This window comes from Brassica rapa, chromosome A10, assembly GCF_000309985.2.
Source record: "Brassica rapa cultivar Chiifu-401-42 chromosome A10, CAAS_Brap_v3.01, whole genome shotgun sequence".
Lineage (NCBI taxonomy): Eukaryota > Viridiplantae > Streptophyta > Magnoliopsida > Brassicales > Brassicaceae > Brassica > Brassica rapa.
The window spans coordinates 14,469,901-14,490,404 of record NC_024804.2 but is presented as its reverse complement, the minus strand read 5'-3'; the positions used below and the strand labels follow the sequence as shown (position 1 = coordinate 14,490,404).

The 20,504-nt window shown below is 32.3% G+C and overlaps 2 protein-coding genes and 2 long non-coding RNA genes across 9 annotated transcripts; 2 read left to right on the top strand and 2 right to left on the bottom strand.

The window, feature by feature from the left end:
* The first annotated feature begins 5 nt into the window (after positions 1-5).
* Positions 6-1,467, top strand: LOC103845633 (protein TIFY 3B). Its single transcript, XM_009122509.3, has 5 exons — positions 6-265; positions 437-548; positions 628-820; positions 908-965; positions 1,067-1,467. The coding sequence occupies exons 1-5, from the start codon at positions 111-113 to the stop codon at positions 1,158-1,160; spliced, it is 612 nt and encodes a 203-aa protein (XP_009120757.1). The 5' UTR covers positions 6-110; the 3' UTR covers positions 1,161-1,467.
* On the bottom strand, positions 1,401-7,118 carry LOC117129260. Its single transcript, XR_004452916.1, has 2 exons — positions 5,327-7,118; positions 1,401-5,145 (listed from the first exon to the last, which is right to left on the bottom strand). It is a non-coding gene; the product is annotated as an uncharacterized LOC117129260 (long non-coding RNA).
* Positions 7,119-9,768: 2,650 nt separating this feature from the next.
* On the bottom strand, positions 9,769-11,120 carry LOC103846196 (protein DETOXIFICATION 50). The gene has a single exon (XM_033282730.1). It carries the CDS (start codon positions 11,118-11,120, stop codon positions 10,323-10,325), a length of 798 nt encoding a protein of 265 aa, XP_033138621.1. The 3' UTR covers positions 9,769-10,322.
* A 3,813-nt stretch (positions 11,121-14,933) lies between these two features.
* On the top strand, positions 14,934-18,194 carry LOC117129253. Of its 6 annotated transcripts, none has more exons than XR_004452904.1 (3): positions 14,934-15,938; positions 16,040-16,140; positions 16,226-18,194. It is a non-coding gene; the product is annotated as an uncharacterized LOC117129253 (long non-coding RNA). The 6 variants fall into 6 exon arrangements; XR_004452902.1 differs by having other exon boundaries at positions 14,935-15,897; positions 16,018-16,140; XR_004452901.1 differs by having other exon boundaries at positions 14,941-15,897; positions 15,993-16,140.
* The last annotated feature ends 2,310 nt before the right edge of the window (positions 18,195-20,504 follow it).

Below are 20,504 nucleotides of genomic sequence, written 5' to 3'. Positions count from 1 at the left end.
AAGCTTCTAAAGAGGATATAATCTTGGATGTTCTTCCGGACAGAACACGACTTCGAGACAAAGAAAAGCAAAGCGAAACTGGAGAAGACAGATCGACGAGTTCAGCGAGAATGACCATGGTTAAGGTTGAAGAGGAGGCACGAGCTTCCGTCGAAGGTGGATGCGGTGTTGGCGGAGAGGAGATCGGCGGTAACGGCACCGTGCATGGTTCCATCGCCGGATCTGTCGCCGGAGAAGGTGCTGAGAAACCAATTCACGGAGCTGGGTATGTTTTTTTGTTTGGTATCGTTGAGATCGACTAGGATGTCCATATATAGAAAGAACAGAGGGGATATGAGGATTTTAGTTGCTATTTTGGGAAAGTCATCTTTCTAGCTTATTGGTTTCTTCTCAAAACATCAATTGTTCATCTCTCTAGTGTGGTGCTTCTTTATAGGTGCATCGAAGTGCCTTCCTCTGAGCCAGATGCTCCAACGACCCGTCCTAATCAGCTTACTATCTTCTTTGGTGGGAAAGTTCGCGTCTTTGATGGGATTCCAGCAGACAAGGTTGGTCCACTGCTGCTTCATGTTTTGTCTGAAAACCTCAGACTTTCTTTCCTCATCATTTTGAATCATTTTCTTACAGATTCAAGAAATCATCCGTATTGCCGCTGCTGCTGCTAAATCCATAGAGACAAAGAACTCTGCGAACACCAGTCCTGTCGCTTCTCCAGCACTGAACAGAGCTCCTTCTCTCTCAAGCACATCCAATGCAGCAGCTTCGCCAGCTGCTCAGTCATTTCCCGTTCACCCTATTTCATTCTGCAGATCTGCTGCTGGTAAGTAGTATTCGATTTTCAAACGGTTAACAGTAATCTTCAAACATTGAAAAATGGATATTCTCATTAAGTTTCCGCAATTCTCAGATCTACCAATTGCAAGGAGGCATTCGCTTCAACGATTCCTTGAGAAGAGACGTGACAGGTATGTATAACTAAGAGGAACTTGTAAAGACAGATTGATCAATACTCATTACCTTGAGGTATTGTATTTAACAGCAACGTTCACACACTTTTTTTTTGTAGATTGGTCAGCAAGAACCCGTACCCTGCTTCAGACAAGAAGACAGATGTCCCAAGGGACGATGCCTCTATTAAGGAGGAGTATCCGACTGCTTAGCAGAAGATCAACCTTCAAGGCTGTAATAATAAGTTTAACGAACATATCATTCCTATTAAGTGAAACGTTATGATAATGTATCTCCTGTGCTTCTGTGTGTTGTATGATAGTATGTGTACAGGTTTGTTAGACAAACCGAATATTTGTTTGCAGGTCTGGAGTGGGCCGACATGCTTTATCATTTTACACTTTCTTAACCAATAACTCTTGATGCTGTTTTTATTGTACTTGTTATCTCTGTCAGATACAATTTGTGTGTAATATTAATGAAGTCTGTATTATTGTTATAATAAGCTTTTCATTCAAAGTAAATCTGAGTCTGTAAAATACCATTAGCATTGTGAATGATGAACAATGAATAAGAGATGTGAAGGCAAATACAATGGGGGATAGTAGTAGTACTATACTACTATCTACACATACGTGTATGTTGATAATTCATGGCGGCTGGGCTTATAATTTAACATTTTTTTCTATAATTTAACAATGAAGGAATATACCAACGTTGCTGCTGATTTTCTACATGTTTTTCTTATAAAAAGTTTGTTATCATATTTTAGGGGGTCATGTGACACCCTTCATTCCGTAGTGGGTCGCGAGTGGACACGGAACATTTGCATACTCCAGACGTACGAACATATTGTTTGATTTGTCTGACTATGTTAATGGCTAATATAAGCCCAGCCGAAAGGTTTTTTAAAATATGGACGACCTTTTTCGAATAATGAACTTATTAAAATGCTTACATCAGTGAAATGTTAAATTGTAGAAAAAAATGAATTAAACTTTCTTATATATTCAACTTCAAGTATCTATTATTTATACTCAAAAGGATGTTATATCTTGAAAACAATAGGTTTCGTTTTTTGGGGTTTTGTTTTGAAATTCTGAAATTTCATTTACAAAAGATTGAAAGGAGGTTATTGTTGTTGACATTTCATTGTATGCTCCCACGTGATCTTGAATGGGATGGGAGTTAGATTTATTAAGAATTATATGAAAGTGGTGACGGTAAAAATGTGTTTATTTAGTCATCATCCTGGTTTATAAATGTATAAGTTAATGGTTGTTGTTGCGCACCTTTGAAATTTTAAAACATGACGGTGGTCTACGAAAAAAATGGTTCAGTTGTGGATTATGCTTATCTCAGTACTTTCAGTGGGCTATATGGAAGCCCATTAATCAGTAACTTGATAAAACGTCTGCCTAAATTTACATCTATAATAATCAGTAACAAAATATGCATCCTAACAGAGCCGAGGTTGACGCTCTGTTTACGTAAGTGACATGCTACTATGTGAACAGGCACTCATGCAAATATGCAATAACGTAAAAATATTTCAATATGCAAAAGACCCGTCAACGCTGCCTTTATTATATTGAATCATAGTAGCCGAAAATGCAAGAGATAAACAAAGTTTAAAATAGGGAAAACATAAGAATGTAGCAATTCTGAAAGTGACGAAAACTAAGTGGGGTTGACGGTTTGATCGACTTGAAACTATTCACTGACGGTAATGTTTGCAGCTTTTTTCTTTGTCTACAAAGTCAGGAGGATTTTCTTCATCAACTCCCATAGCTATCTTCGCAGCAACAACCGTGTAGCTGACTGCTGCTGTTGCTTGTCCACCTTCTTTGCCAATGACTGGAGTTTGGTTGCTGCTGCTACTCTGAAATGCAGTTGTACATATGTTAGTTAAAAAATGTTTATCAATACTTACATTTTCTATCTAAAAAAAATGTTTGTTAGTGTTATGCTAATTTTCTAAAAGTAGTATATATCTAGTTGACTAATTTTTAATGTTTTTTTGTTAGTTTAATTTATTTTATATGGACTTTAAAATTATATGTGATTTTTCTTTCAAAATCACATTCTTTCTTAAAGGAATATTAGAAAATTCCTTTTATACATTGTAAATTGTTTAGATGATTTTTTGTTACTTTTACTATTTTATCATTAGGTTACTATTTTATTTTTGTATAAAATGTATTTTACAAATGTATTCTGATGTTTATACCACTTAAAAATGTATTTTACAAATTTATTCTGCTTGTATTCTGTAGTATTATTTTTTAATGATTGAATTATATATATTTATTGCATTTTTTATGGAGAAAATGTCATTTAAATCATCAACTTTTAAAATTTGGTTGAAATAAAACAACAACTTTTCCGTGAACCTCAAAAACACTCAACTTTTGTTAACAAGCTATTTTGATCATAAACTTTCATACCATACTTTTTTAGTCATGTACGTGGTTAGTCAACAATTATAGTTGAGTAACAGTAGACCTAAAATGGCTTTTAGAGTTTATGTTTTTTTGGTAAAAAAATATAAATCAATATTTTTCTAAAAAAATGAATGTTAACTTTTGTAATAAATAATTTAGTAACTAAAACATTTTATAAATATGAATACTGAATAAATAAAAGTATAATTTTCATTACTTTCTTCAAAATAAATTTATATAATTTTCATTGATATTGTAATATAGTTAGTTTAATATATCACTAGATTTTGACCCGCGCTTTGAAAGCGCGGGATTATTTTTTAATTAAAATTTTACTAACCCGCTAGTTCAGTAATATGTTTAGCTATGGAAGTTCGGTTTTCGTTTCAGTTCCAATTTTTTTTTTTTGATTTTCGATTTTTTTTCAATTCGGTTGTGATTTCGTTTATTCGGTTCAAAAAATATAAAAACCGTTTGGTTAATTATGAATTCAGGTTTAGTTTCGGTTTAGTTATTTTGGTTTTTGGTTTGGATAGCAAGGTCATGAACCTGATTAAATTTGAGTTCAGTCCAGTTTTTGGTTCCCAATTTTGGATAATTTTTAATAATTCGGGTAAAATCATATTTTGGATTTTGTTAGATACTTTATCGTATAATTCTGATAAATTTAAATATTTTGAATAATTTTTTGGGCGATTCAGCTCTAAATATCTTGGATAAAAAGTAATAGGGTAATCTATTTTTTGGGGTTGTTCTGTTATAATTTTTAGTATATATAAAATAATTTTAAACTAAAGATAATTAATATTTTAAGGTATATAAATTGCAAGGAAAATTCCATAAAAATACTTGAACTAAATTTCATTAAGCTTTTTAATACCCAAACTTTTTTCTACCCAGTTTAGTACCCAACTAATTATTTTGTTCATTTTAATACTCAAAATTTGTTTATTTTAAGTGAAAAAAATAATAAATTTCAAATCAAATTTAAAATAAAAAAGTTTGGGTATTAAAAGGGGCACAGTTTTAAAAGTTTGTGTATTAAAATGAATTAAATAATTAGTTGGGATATTAAATTGGGTAGCAAAAATGTTTTTGTATTAAAAAAGTTTAACAAAATTTAGTTGAGATATTTTTTTAGATTTTTCCCTAAATTGTATTTAAGAAATTCGGGTACCCATTCGGTTCTCAGTTTGGTTAATTTGATTTGGTTTCAGTTTTTTTGTTCCAGCGATATAGGAATCGTTAAGATATTTGTGAACATTGATTTGATTTCTTTTATGTTGTTTCAGTTTTCAATTTATATGCCAAGACTTAAATCTGTTTGTACAATTTGTTTAGTATTTGATAAATATTAAACTAATTTTTTATTAATAGATTTTATATATCAATACTGTTAGTATATAAAATTCGTTGCAAATTCTTATAAAGTTCATCTCAGTTCACTTTGAAAGCATGTGTTAGTTTGTTGTTAACAATCCACGAGAACTTGAAAAATCGGTCAAAGCTAATCAATATACACTGAATTCCGTAAACTCCGAGTACTTAGTTTTTATTTTCTACAAATGCAATCGGTTAACTCTCTTAATATTTATGGGATGGACGAATAGATAAAGCTTAAGAAATTTAGCTCTATGTACGATTGCTTATGATATATATGTTCCATACAGAATTACAGACTAAATGTTAAAAACATGTTGCTGACTAAAGACGGGACAGAGAAACTTCTTAAAGATATATGAATTTTGAACCCCTGCAAAAGATATACACGAAAACATTGAAAAGTTTTATGATCTCACGAAAACAAAGATATACACGAAAATATTGATACGTTTTATCTATACTTTTCACGAAAACATTAAAGCTTTTTGATCTAGGTGATATCGCTACATAAAACAAAATAAATCTGATTTAGTTGATGAATTATATTTAACCTTTTTGTCAAACATGATTTCAAACGTCTCACGACCCGGCATTGAATTTTTTTCCAGGTATGTATCACTATGACTTGCATGAACCATGTCATTTTCCATGGCTTAACCTCATCAGGACATTTTCTCATAAATTTTAAGAAAGGAACGTGTTTGCTCAGAGGTATCGAGCACCTGTATATATAAGAAAGCTTAAGGCTGTGGGTTTAGAATACTTTGCGCTCATGTAGTTAGAGAAGATATCGCAATAATCATATATCTTGAGCATCAAGCTAATTAAACCTATGGAAAATAGATATTATGATTTAGTATATTCAGATATTTATGCCAAAAAAATTCTGATTCTTTTGTTTTTATTTTTTATATTGCATTTAAATAGAAAGCTAGATTAATTAGAGTTTTTTATTGATATGTGAAAGATTTGCAACTAACGTGATAGGCCGAGTAATTATAAGCTCTTCATTTAATATAGTTAGAAAATATCTCCGTATAATCACAAATCTGAGTATCAAGCTAATTAAAGTTGTTTATATTGGCATTTATTATAGTTACAAACATTTAGATAGAATATCTAAAAAATATTTTTGATATATAGTCATCCATATTTGTAGATTGATGGTTTATTTTTAATAGATGAGAGAAAAAAAAATTGGGGTTTATGGGGATTCATAACTTAGGGTATGCTTTTGTGCTATAATAGTATAGATGAACGACCATGAAGAACTATAGTGGTTTGTCATACATAAGAATATGATCTCTTTCATACTATACATCTAAATATGTAAAGCTTCAAAATACATAACTATTAGTATGTTCATATATGTTAGAATTTTGTAATTTAGATTAGTGCCACATTTGTAAAGCATATCAAGACTTATACTGATGTAATAGTATGTGCAATGTGAATCATCATGTGATCTTTTTCTTTCATGAACTTTGTTTTGTTCAATGTCGTTGCCAAAAATTAAAGAGGAAAACAGTTTTGTTTAAGAAATTCAGATGCATATATTGTTTATCGAATCTTGAGGGCGTCTGATGGTGTTTGAGAAAATATATTAAAAAACAACATCTTATAGTTTATTTGCAATGAAAATCAGTTGGGTTTACTTCACTATGTATAATTATAATTCTGAAAATTTTGAAATGATTCGATAGATTTAATGTTGTTAAGATTTAAAGGGAATTAAATAATAAAAGTTTGTTGAAATAAAAGGATTTTATGAAATAACTAAAATCATAGCTTAAAAATATTTCAGTGGCAAAATCTTGTAAATATTATTGAAATAGGAGGGCACCTCAAAAAAGGGCCTTCTGTTTTAATAGTATTGATTAGTTATGTAATCATCAAAAAAAAATATAATATTTACGACAATTACGTAACTTTTGTAACTATTTATATTCTCTTAATTGGATTATTTTTCAAAATTTTATTGTCAAAATTTTGATTTTTTGTAAGATTTTAATATTTGTTTATTCTCAGAAAATTAATAGTAGAGGGATTTTACATAATTCCATTGATGTAGGAACATTTTGGATCTTAACCGTTTTTGCCTTTTTGGTAAAACTTATTTTCGTGCTGAAATGCAGAAGGAATCTTATAACACATTTATAGAAACTATATAAAATATATTTTGAATATCTGTATAATCTATACTATACTAAAAGGGGGATATAAGCCATGGAGAGGGTGTCCACATAGGATAGAAAAATCAACCAATCAGAGAACCCGAAATTGCCATGTCATCTCATTTACTTTTCGTAAAAAATAAAAAAACAATGCGAAAGTGAGAATCGAACCCGGGTTAGTATGATATATATATAGGACAGTTACCACTAAGCCATTGAAACATTCTTGGACACATATACAAGAACCACTAAGTATATAATCACAAACTCTTATGTACATTTACAATAATATAAATTCAACTTTCAAGACTCCGATACTTTGTTTTGTAAAAAAAAAATAAGTAAGTGACTAAGCTAATATATTCTTAGAAAGTGTGAGAACGTTGACAAATATGAAAAAACATAGATTTTTGTTTTCGTGACAAAGTTAAGAATTTTGTAAAATTAAGTTTAACATATAAATTTTCGTGACAAATATGAAAAAGCATAGGAAACAATTAAAATATACTTCTCTAATGTCTTAATAAAATATTATTTAAGGGTGTAATAATTAAATATATTAATTCAATAAATTTTGTAATTTATAGACAAAACAATAACACAACAAATTTTGAAACATTTGTTTAACCTATCGATTTTTTTCATGAGAATCCAACTAAACAAGATAAAAAAAATAATTAGATTTACAAATATTTAATTACCATTTTATTCAATGTTGATTAATTTCAAATTGTCATAATGTATCTTTTTGAAGTTACAAATATGAAAAAGCATAGATTTTTGTACAATTTGACAAAACAACTCAAAACATATTTTTCTAATGTCTTAATAAAATATTATTTAAGGATGCAATAATTAAATATATTAATTCAATAAAATTTATAATTTATAGACAAAAAAATACCACAAATTTTTTTAAAACATTTGTTTAACCAATCGATTTTTTTTCCATGAGAATCCAACTAAACAATTAGATTTACAAATATTTAATTACCATTTTATTCAATTTTGATTCATTTCAAATTGTAATAATGTATCTTTTTGAAGTTACAAAAAAAATAATGTTCTTTCTTTATTAAACTAACATTATATATAGATTCTATATACACAAAATAAATATAATATAACAACATAAGCTTGCTTTCCCAGATTCATATGAAAACTTTTTAAGTTATCCACCAAAGCAAATTAATTAAATCAATGAAATTGTTAATTTACAGCAAATTAATATATAATTTTATTTTAAATTAAATTATTTAAAAAGTGTATTTTCGTTCAAACAAAATAATAAATAAGTAAAACTGATTTGATGGTAATTTTTATGATATATATATAATATAACAACATAAGCTTGCTTTCCCAGATTCATATGAAAACTTTTTAAGTTATCCACCAAAGCAAATTAATTAAATCAATGAAATTGTTAAAATACAGCAAATTAATATATAATTTTATTTTAAATTAAATTATTTAAAAAGTGTATTTTCGTTCAAACAAAATAATAAATAAGTAAAACTGATTTGATGGTAATTTTTATGATATATATATATATATATATATATATATATCAATTCTGTGAAAGAAATAGAAGTTTAATATGAAAAAAAAATCTTAAATACAAAAACCTCTAAAAAATAACAAAAAAACTAATAAATTAAACTATGATATCACTTAAAAGCTTCTTAGACCATATTAATAAAATATTTAAGTGATAATAAGACAAATTTGATTTTTTTTCCAGCAAAAGTTTATTATTAATTAGCATCAGTTATTTCAAGATGTTTAAGAAATGGTGGACAAAAAAATAGGATGGACATTAATGATATATGAACTATGAATAGTACTTTGTGAAGCAGACTTAGATAACATATCTGCATATCCATTTCCAGTCCTTTTTGATGCCTAAATTCAATTTTTTCAGAGTAGTTATTCCACAAGTAGATCATATGAGATATTGTTTTGATATGTAGATTTGTTTTTTCAATGTTAAGAAGATTGATAACTGTAAAAATGTCTCCTTCGAATATGATATGTCTATAACCGAGTCCCCAACATGAAACAAGTTTGTTTAAAAAGTAAATAATTTTATTTTTCTTATATTATATAATCAATATATATTATTTACTGATAATAAAAATATAGTTATTCTTCTATCACAAATATCTATGCAAATATGTGAATCAAGTACAACAATCAAACAACATAATGATTTTCATAAAGAAAATTTAAAAAGTATATTTATGTTATGTAGTCATATTTTATCTTTTTTAAATAATGTAATACAATATTATACATTATTTTTTTAGAATTGAGAAATACATATATCAGTTAGACAAATTAAGCGATAATTAAACAAATTTGATTTTTATTTTGTGAGCAAAAAGTTTATTATTAATTAGCATTACTTATTTCAAGATGTTTAAGAAATGATGGACAAAAAAATAGGATGGACATAAATGATATATGAACTATAAATAGTTTTTTTTTAAAGCTGACTTAGATAACACATATGCACATCCATTTCCAGTCTTTTTTGATGCATAAATTCAATTTCTTCAGAGCAGTTATTCCACAAAGAGATCGTATGAGATATTGTTTTGATATTCAGATTTGTTTCTTAATTGTTAAGAAGATTGATAAGTGTAAAAATGTTTCATTCGAATATGATATGTCTATAACCGAGTCCCCAACATGAGACAAGTTTGTTAAAAAGTAAATAATTTCATTTTTCTTATATTATATAATAAATATATATTATTTACTGATAATAAAAATATAGTTATTCATCTATCACAAATATCTATGCAAATATGTGAATTAAGTACAACAATCAAACAACATAATGATTTTCACAAAGAAAAAATAAAAAATATATTTATGTTATGTAGTCTTATTTTATATTCTTTAAATAATATAATATAATATTATACATTATTTTTTAGAATTGTGAAATACATATAATATCTTATCCGCGCGTAGCGCGGTTAAAAAATCTAGTAAACATAAAGAATCATGATGAATACATCTAAGGATATAATTTAAATATTAATGTTATAGTTGTTAAAAATATAGTTAAAGATATTTAAAATCAGATATTTAAAAAGTGTTGCTTTTTATTTGTGCCAAAAAATCATCAACTTTAAATGTCATTTTAGACATGTTTAAAAGTTAACTAATGATAGATCTAAAATGGTATGGTCAACAAAAGTTTATGCTTAAAATGGCTTATCAAAAGAAATTGAATATTTTTTTTGATTCATAAGAAACTGGTGTTTTATTTCAACCAAATTTGAAAATTGATGATTTAATAATGACATTTTTCCCTTTGTTTATGCAAACTATATATATAGACTAAATGAAAGTTAGTAATTCTCTAATTGGTATGCAAAAACTTTAAAACCTTAATTATTTTGAAACTTAGGAGTATAATAACCTTCCCAGCCTCCACGTCAACGCCATCACCGGTGCTTCCTCCATCCACCGCCGTGAGCTCCCTAGCCCTTGCCGCCTCCAATTCCCAATTAGTCATACACGTTGCCACCATCCTACCAATCAAACACGCCATGTGCGCCGCGAGCATCCCGAGCCAAAGTCCCTGGAACCCGAACCAAAACCAAAATGCCATAATCATCTCAATCGGTATGGGTATCGTAAGAACGAGCAACTTCTTCCATTCTCTCAAACTATCTTCATAAGACTCCTCTAAAACCTCCTCCTCGCTACTTTGCTTCTCTTCCAAGAAAGCGATGTAGATGACGAGAAAGACGACAAGGTTGAAATTTGACAAGACACCACTCAAGGCGATACCTTTCATACCAAACCCGAGATACTGCACGAGGAGAAACGTGATGGGTAAGTGGAGAATATTCGCGATCGCTGTGCAGATTGATAAAGGCAGAGTCTTTGACTGGATCTTGAGATAAGCTCTCAGTGGGTGTAAGAAAGATTCAACGAGGAGATCAGGAACAGAGTAAAGCAGAAAGATGTGAGCTTCAGCCGCGAGATCCTCGTCCTGTTTCAACATTTCAAGGATTTTCTTGGTGTTAATCCAAAGAAGTGAAACAGGGAGAGATGTGAAGAGGAGGAGGATGATTCCTCGCTGGATTGTAGCTCGGACGAGGTTATAGCGTTTTGCACGGAACGCTGGAAAGCAGATTGATTCGACGCCCATGGTTAAACCGGAGAAGAGAGAGTAACAGGTTATGTTGGCGAAATCGAGTGCGAGAGTGGAGCGACCGAGACCGCCGAGGAAATACAGAGAGACGTAGTAGCGGAAGTAGAGGATGAGACCTGGGAAGTCAGATCTCTTAGAAACACAAAGAATTATAAGAACAACTTTTCTTATTAGCTTTAGAAACTACTCAAAACTAAAGCTCTCAATATGTTTCTCTTAGATCATATGGAACACCTCTCCATTAGACCTATATTTATATGAAAGACAATTCCCTTTAACATGTGGGATATGGAAAACACAAACTTAACCTAAATAGAAACTTCCTTTTCCTATTTCTAGGTTTCCTTATTGTGTTTATCTTAACATATTAAACATCTAATAATATGTTAAGTTTCCACAAGCTTGGAATTATCCAACATTCACCCCCTTAATTCCAACTTGAATTAGGGAGATCAATTTCTTGAACTCCGATTAAGCTCCTCATTTGCTTGAACTCAATCATCAAGTAATCATCCTCCACCACACCATGGTGTGCGAATCCACCCATTGAATTCACATCTTTCTCAAGGTTAGACCGGATGCTCTCCTTGCTTCCGTATCGCTTCTTCTTAGAATCGGCCCAGTTCTTGTAGAACCTTCTCATGACCTCTTCACTTAAGTTGCGATGAGTCTTGTGGCTGAAGCTCACTGCGATGATAACTCTGGTCACATCCGCCATCTTGCGTACGTGAGCTCTAGGAAGGATGTCGGCCTTCTGCTCAACACCCAACTGATTTATCTCTGGTTCATCTTCAGCCTTTGAGAACCTTGACTCCATTGGTACGTGCGTTGTGTCACACGCTTCCACTTTTGTGTCACACACTCCTCCGTGAGTCGTGTTGCACACTCCTACGTGAGTGGTGTTACACACTTCCATCTTTGTGTCACACAGGATTCCTTGAGCATACCTCTCTTGCTTTATTCTGATTCCGTCTGCTCCTTGAATCACCTCTATGCCAAGATAGTACGTTAGCTTACCTAGATCTGACATCTCGAACTTCTTAGACATCTCCTCCTTGAATTGCCTAATCATCTTAAGCGAAGTTCCTGTCACAAATAGATCATCAACGTAGATGGCTATGATCAAGACGTCTCCTCCTTGAGTCTTGCAGTACACTGATGGTTCCTTCGTGCACTTCTCAAATCTCATCTCCTTGAGAACCTGATCGAGTTTTACACTCCATGCTCTGGGTGCCTGGCGTAACACATGCAACGTCTTGTGTAACACACAAACTCGATCATCTTCTCCTTTCTTCTCAGAACCAGTCGGTCTATCTACAAGCTCCCATATCTTGTTTCTTGTGATAGACTCCAACTCGTCTTCCATAGCTTCAACCCAATCTTCTTCACAAGATAGGTTAAACTCATCTGAGGCAATCTCTCCTCCTCTATCGGTGCATTCTAGATTGAACACATCTGAGGCAACCTCTCCTCCTCTATCGGTGCAACCTAGATTGAACATAGCTGAGGCAAACTCTCCTCCTCTATCGGTGTGAGATCTTTTGAACCGATAGAATGCCTCACAATTATCTGCTGGCATTGGTGGTGCGATTCGTCCACTCAAATCTCCAAGCAATAATCCCAATGGCTCTGATGTACAAACCATGGCCTTAGTCGGGAATGAATCTCTGATTTGCTTCCCTGCAAAACATGTGTCACACACGCCTTCTTCGTGTGTTACACTTGGGAATGAGTGTCTCGTTTGCTTCTCTGCGAGACATGCGTCACACACGCCTTCTTCGTGTGTTACACTCTGCATTCCTACGACCATCTCCTTCCTTACCATGTTGTTCATCACTCCATGGCATATATGTCCATGTTGAGCATGCCACCTCCATGTAGCATCTACGTCCTTGACATGTAAATATTCCGGGTAGCTTATCTCCATAGGGGTCTTGTAGAGACGGTTTGGAGATCTTGTCACACGAACTAGCAACCTTCCATGCGAATCTGTGAGCGTTAAGTAGACATCTTTCATGTTAACCTCACATCCGTTCTCTGTTGCTTGCCCAAGACTCAATATATTGTGCTTCAGATCGGGTATGTAGTATATGTCCTTGAGTGCCTTCTTCTCTCCAGTCTTGCACACAAAGGTAACCACACCCTTTCCTACAATGTCAACACACGATCCATCACCAAACTTCACCTTCCCTTTGGTGTTGAGATTCAAACTCGAAAAGAACTCCTTGTTCCCTGTCATGTGATTGCTCGGTCCATTATCCAAATACCAGACACTTGCATCGCCTTTGTTGATATCAAGATTCTTCGGAATCACCTTATCTTCGTTCAAAAACACCACCTCGTGTACATAGAGTGCATCGGCCTCTTCTGTCTCGTTTAGGTTGGTTTCTTGATCCTTCTCTGTCTTTTCGGGACAGACAGTTGCGTAGTGACCAGGCTTGTCACATCTCCAACATATCAGCTTTGAACGATTCTTCTTCGAGTTGTTATCTTCGGTGTGTGACGCACGGTTTTGGTTGTGTGACCTACCTCGACCTCTGCCTCTACCGTTCCTTCCTCTTCCTCTACCACGAGAATTCTCATAGCCCCTCTGACTATGCTCTTCATTGTTCGAAAACATTAGCTTCCCTTGGTCTTCTTTCTGAGTTTCTTCTCCTACACGCTCCTCGTACGCCTTAAGCCTTCCTACTATGTCTTCAAACCCCGTCGAGTTGAGATCTAGGACTTGCTCAAGTGATGCTACGATCTGGATATACTTGTGTCTTGGAAGACCCTTCAAGAACTTCTTGACCATCTTGGATTCTTCTATGTTTTCTCCCAACGAGGTTGCTTTGGATGATAGGCCCGATATCTTCCCCGCGAAGTCATCGACCGTATCTGAATCATCCATCTTCAACCTGTCAAACTCCGCCATCAACGTCTGAAGTCTCGCCTCCCTTACACGATCAGCTCCTAGGTGTCGCGACTTGATGGCGTTCCAGATCTCTTTTGATGCGGTTTGTTCTCCCACCTGGAGAATCAATGTTTCGGGAACAGATTGAAACAAAAGAGCTATCGCAACATCGTTCTTCTTTTGATCATCTGAACCAGGTTCGATTGTGTCCCACACTTCATGAACACGTAGTAGAACCTTCATCCTCATCGACCAAACTGTGTAGTTTGTCGATGACAACATCGGACATTGGATGGATGTAGATCCAAAGTCCTTCGTGCGTGGAGCCCTAGTCACGTCAGCCATCTTGCCGTCGCGATCTCTTGTTCACAAGCACCAGGATCTTAAGCTACAACTTAAGCTTAGATCGAGTCTCCAACCTGAGGCTCTGATACCAATTCAGATCTCTTAGAAACACAAAGAATTATAAGAACAACTTTTCTTATTAGCTTTAGAAACTACTCAAAACTAAAGCTCTCAATATGTTTCTCTTAGATCATATGGAACACCTCTCCATTAGACCTATATTTATATGAAAGACAATTCCCTTTAACATGTGGGATATGGAAAACACAAACTTAACCTAAATAGAAACTTCCTTTTCCTATTTCTAGGTTTCCTTATTGTGTTTATCTTAACATATTAAACATCTAATAATATGTTAAGTTTCCACAAGCTTGGAATTATCCAACAGGAAGAACAATGGGAGAGAGATTCTTGCCATTGAGATTGCTTCGTTTAGGAAGAGCATCGTAACAGCGTTTGATTTAGAAGTTGTTTTTTCCCGGTTTATCTTGGAGAGATGAAGATGAAGAGAGAAAGTGAAGAGAAGAGGATTTTGGGTGTGTGTGGAAGATGAGTGTTTTTTGTGTTTATATAGATGAGATTTTTTGTACAAAAAAAAATATAGATGAGATTCGAGTTCACACAATCACCACGCTGTCTTTTTCATTTTTGGTTCCAACTTCAATTTTATATTAACCAAAAAAATAATACATGATTTTAGGCCACGCTGTTTCATTTTTGGTTCCAACTTCAATTTTATATTAACCACAAAATAATAGGGTGAATTGGTTTGAGTGAATTGGGCTCAAACCGAGAATATATAAATAAATAAACTGGACACAATCTATACTATATTAAAAGGAAGATATCCTCAATAGCTGGGGTGTCCACGTCGGCAATTAAAATCAACCAATAGGGTTGATTCATTCCTCCACGTCAACACGAGATTGGGCTGATCTTGGGCTGTTAATTTTTTTCAACCGTAAAAAGGAAAAAAAACATGTGGGTCATGAACCCAGGTCTGGAAAATCGGATAGTGTCGACATCTCAACTCTTCGATCTTCAGTAACCCTAAAACAGACAGGCCATTAATCTCTTTGACATCACATCTCTTCGCCCTTTCCCCTTCTTCAGCGGATCGTTCAATCAACACCATATTCATGAGTGTGCAATGAATCATCTGGAAATCTCATTAATGGGTTCCTTTCGTCTCCCTCTCAGATTCTTTATATCATTCATATTTTTCCTCACATTTGTGACACACAAAATTCTCTCAAGCCATGAATTCTAACAGCAAATCAACCGTTTCCGGCGATTTTACCACGAAGAAACCGAACGGAAAGGATGTTGTCTCCTCCGCGAGCCGGTCGAACGAGACGGGCAAACCCAAACCTTCATCTCTATTGCTAAATATGTTTCCGGTGATCCTAAGAAGAGATGACAAGAGTAGATGAGCAGTAGGGGTTTCTTTAATTGGTTCAAAGTATATGGCTGCTTCAATCTCAGCAAGACTTATTCGCACTGTTGGATCCTATGCAGCTTTAGGACGCAGCAGCAGTATTATCTCAGTTTCTAAGCTCTTTCTTATATGCAAAATTGTAAATCTTTTTTTTTTGTTGATCTCTAACTGCTTCTCTTTCTCTTTGGCACAGCAAATGCATCTGGAAATTTTTTAAGCTCTCTTCCATGTAATCTAAAGGTTGATGTCTACATCACTTCGATTGCATATACAGACTCACCAAATCGAAGTAGTCTGTTGGCTTATACACAAATATCTTATTGGCGTCAATGTCGTTCTCGGTAACTCTTCGTCCTTTTTTGTTTGATACAAACCAAACTCAAAAACTTAAACCGGTTCATCCATTTTTTTTTATTCTGCTTGCAGGATATGAGGTACCACCATCGTTTCTTTTTTGAAATGCTCTCTTTGTGATTGTATCTATGTTGAGTCTAATCTACAGATGGAGCAAATGCGGTTGGGGAAGACTCTACAAGCAATTTTTTCTTGAGCTATCTGAAGTTTCATCAAGGATTGCGAGGGCCATTTCTTGAGTCAATGAGATCTGCTTCTTAAAGACAAGTTCTGATGTTGTGTTGTTTAATGTTGTGTCTTGATTTGGCAGTTTTGCTTTGTTCTTTTAACATAACCGATGGTTGGGGGTAAGAGATAAAAGGTTCACTCCAGAACTTGAAGTTTTTAGGTATGTTGGTGATAAGGATTGCCGTAGGGATTTGTAGGGATTTGCGTAAGGTAATGCATGATTATGTCAACAAGGGCTCTAAGACGAGAGTAAATTTTTTTGTCTTTCTCAAGAAACTTTGGGTTTATCAGCTGTGTATAATTATATTGTTTTGTTTGTTTTGTTTCAGAAATCTTTGTTACCGTTTGATGTGTTGTTGACAACGTATGATATAGCATTGGTGGATCAAGACTTCCTTTCTCAGGTTCCGTGGTAACTGATGAAGCTCAAATACTCAAGAATCCCAACAGTGTATGTTACCTACCTAGAAAAATTCATCGAGTTGTGAAATGAATGATAGATCACTGGTTAGTTGATACTGTGAATTCAAGATTAACTTCCATTCATTTCACACATCTCTTATGTAGCCGTTTATATGGATTTATTGTATCGGTTTACTTTCCAGCCGAAAGCTCTCCACTTCTATTTTGACTCCTGATTGTACATTCATGATTTACTTTCTCAAAAGACAGGTCATTATGTGAGACAAAGAAATTATGTGAGAGGTTGACTGAGAGTCTGAAAACAAGTATTGTGCGAAAGGTTGCCATGAATGGGCTGATTAATTTATTATTACATGTTGGCTATTCTCCCAGCCAAAGTTTCAACAAACGTGTTATCATTTAAATGTTTGGGTATAACATCAAAATTGGTCCATTACAAACTTGATACAGTCATTTTATAATTGGGCTAGCATTCCATTTTTTGCGAGCTGGTCTTTTGGTGAACTTCGAAATGAAGTATCGTTTTAATAATTATTTCTTCGTTAAATCAGTGCTTAATCATGAGATGGTTAACTAATAAATATCTTATGACATATATTTTTCCTTAGAACATAGTTTATATAATCTTTAATAATTTTAATATATATAAATAAATTGAAAATATGAAAAGTTATTATTCATATTTATTTATGGATATTGTTTGCTCTATATTTCTCACATGTGCAACTGCAAAGTGCTTCTTAACCTCAAGTGTTTTTACATGTGATATACATATTTATCTCTTAGGTTTACCATTTTTGATAACCTAAACCTAATTCCAGACCTTAGACAATGATAATTTTTATATATATCTACCATTTATAAAATTTCAGAAAGCTTTTAAGTTGGGTTTGAAGTTCTCACTCATACCTGTTTTCGAGAGGTCATTCAAGACCATGTTTGAGCAAGTATCTCAGCCTTGCATAATAACTGAGCACACAAACACTATCCAGCAAACAGAAAAAAAGCTAGAACATCAAATAATAGTATTAATATTCAAAATTATTTCCAAAAATCTGATTAATTAAATAATTAAAATAAGAAACTGTAAAATTAATATTACATCAACAACGGTAAGAAAGTAAATCTTCTATAAATTTACAACTAATAATATTTCAAATCATGAAGTAAAATTTTCTTTCTATCACAAACAAACTTAAGAAAAACACAGAAATTAAATAGCAACAATAAATATTAAATTTAAATTTTGGTTAAAAAGGTTGACAAAATTATTTTGGTTAAAACGATAAATTGAAAACAACAAATAAAGAACCGGTATACAAGTCGGTGGTGCTTTCTTTTAAAGACAAGTAACAAAAATAAAACTTTGTAATTTTAAAACCAATCAAAATTTATACAGTACTAATTATAAGCTTTACAATTTTTTACATAAAAATAAATAACCAAGATAAAGAATATATATAGATCTTAAGTTATAATTTAGTTAACTTTTTATTAATCTTACTAATATCCTACATAAAACTCCAATAAAACACAACAAATGATTTCAAATAGTTTTAAATTTACATTTATGTTTATAATTCTATAACAAGTTTCAGTGTATATCATATTTGTTCGTTTTAAAAATATAAATATAAAAATTAAACTAATACTATAGGGAAAAATCCGGGCGTAGCCCGGAAAACCCCCTAGTATATTGTAATTTTTTATCATCTACATTCTAACATCCATTTTCATATATATATTTTGTACAATTTTACATTTATACCTATATATCGTCTTGTGTTATGACTCTCGACTGGAATGTGTCACAAAATATATATCGTCTTGTGTTTGACCGGTTAAGATAGATAACGAATGTGTCACACTCCTGCTTTTTTTTATGTTTTTATCTTAAACAAAATAAATGAATTTAAAAAGAAACCGAAGCCAACTATCTCTCAGTCGGTTGACGGGAAAGCAGCTCGCTTGGTAAGGATATATTTTGGGGACCAATCTTCATGCTCACGGATTCGACGCCAGGCGGAGGTGAACTACCCATTCTGTCACCAAATGCGGTACTGGATGTTGAGCCTTGTCTCCAGTCCAAGTAAAATTCTTCCGGGTGAAGTGGACCGCTGCCTAACCGGACCCAGGAGAATGATCCACGTAAGTAAAGAACCCCTAAATTAACAAAAAAAAAAAAAACTATCTCCGTCGGTCAAAAGTTAAAGAAAAAATTAGAAAAAAAAACTCTATATGACTCTATAAATATTTGTTGTCAACAAAAAAAAACACTTTAAACTTAAATTTGTCACATTAATAATTTGTCTAAGAATTTTGTCTCATTAACATTATAATTACTGTTAATACGATTATACCCTTATTTTTTAAAAAATAAACTTAACTAAAATATATAATAATTGTTTTTGCCTTTTTAATATAATTTTGTAAGTAAAAAAACAGGTAATTAGAAAAATGGAAAACAACAAGGTAAACCTAATATTTCATGGCCAATTTGGCTAGAAAATCATGAAAGAAAAGATTATTAGGAATCCATGCAAAAAATAAGTTAATTAGCTAGTCGGATAGAGGAAGATAAGCAGCAGTGCCGGCCCGGAATATCCGGTGGCCTAAGCCAAAATAAAAAAATATGGCCTTTAATTCATTTTCAGAAATTTTGAATTTTGTTTCATTACTATATTTTTATTTTATATAGGAAAATGTATTGTATTAAAACCAAATTTCTGTTATCTTTTAAATCAAACAAATATAACAGTTTAGTTGTGATTGCTGTAAATTTAACCTGGATTTTTGTTAAGTTATTTTACAATTATATAAATAATCAAGAAAATCATAAAAATAGAAGAAAAATGAATTACTATATGTGTTTAAAATATAAAATATGACTGTCTTAAACTATGATAAGTTAGATGACAATAAATGATAGTTAAAATGATATATATATATATATATATATATATATATACTAGAGTCGGCCCGCCCTTCGGGCGGGATATATTTTACTTGTAATCTTGATTACTATTTTTTTTGTATGATTTTTTGTGTCTGTCTAGGTTTGCATACACTGTATTTAATTCTATTCCGGTTTGATTCTTTGGTTCTAGAGGTTTGAAATCTGTTTAGATATTTAGAAAGTACAGTTCGGTTTCGGTTAGGTTCGGATAACAAAGTTGGAGACCGGCTTATATCAAAATAATTTTGGATCCCAGTCTATTCCAGGTCGGTTTTGGTTTTTTGATTAATTTGGGTTAAAAGGTTAAAAAAGAAGAGTTTTTCGGATTAATATCAGATTTTTGGATTTTCTGATATGAAAAGAGATGAATCTCAAATTCATAATCTCAAATTCATGATGAATTTTTTGTCTCTTTCTCTTGTCTACGGCATCCCAAATCCCAAGTTTACCTTGTCAATAGTCAAACTTTGATATTGAGTTTATGTATTTTGTCTAATACTCTTTTAATTTGAAAATTTGATTATAAATTATATGATAATCATTATTTATTGGTTACTATTTTTTACTTTTTATTTTCCCTTTCAATTGAAATTGTTTGATGTAAAAATATTTGATCTCATTCTCAGTTGCAATTAGTTATATTTCAAATTCACCGGTTGATGTGGTTATAGTGGACTATGTTTGTAATTATTTTGAGAATGTCAGTTTCCCCAAAAAAACGTTCCCAGCAGAAGCAGCCTTAGA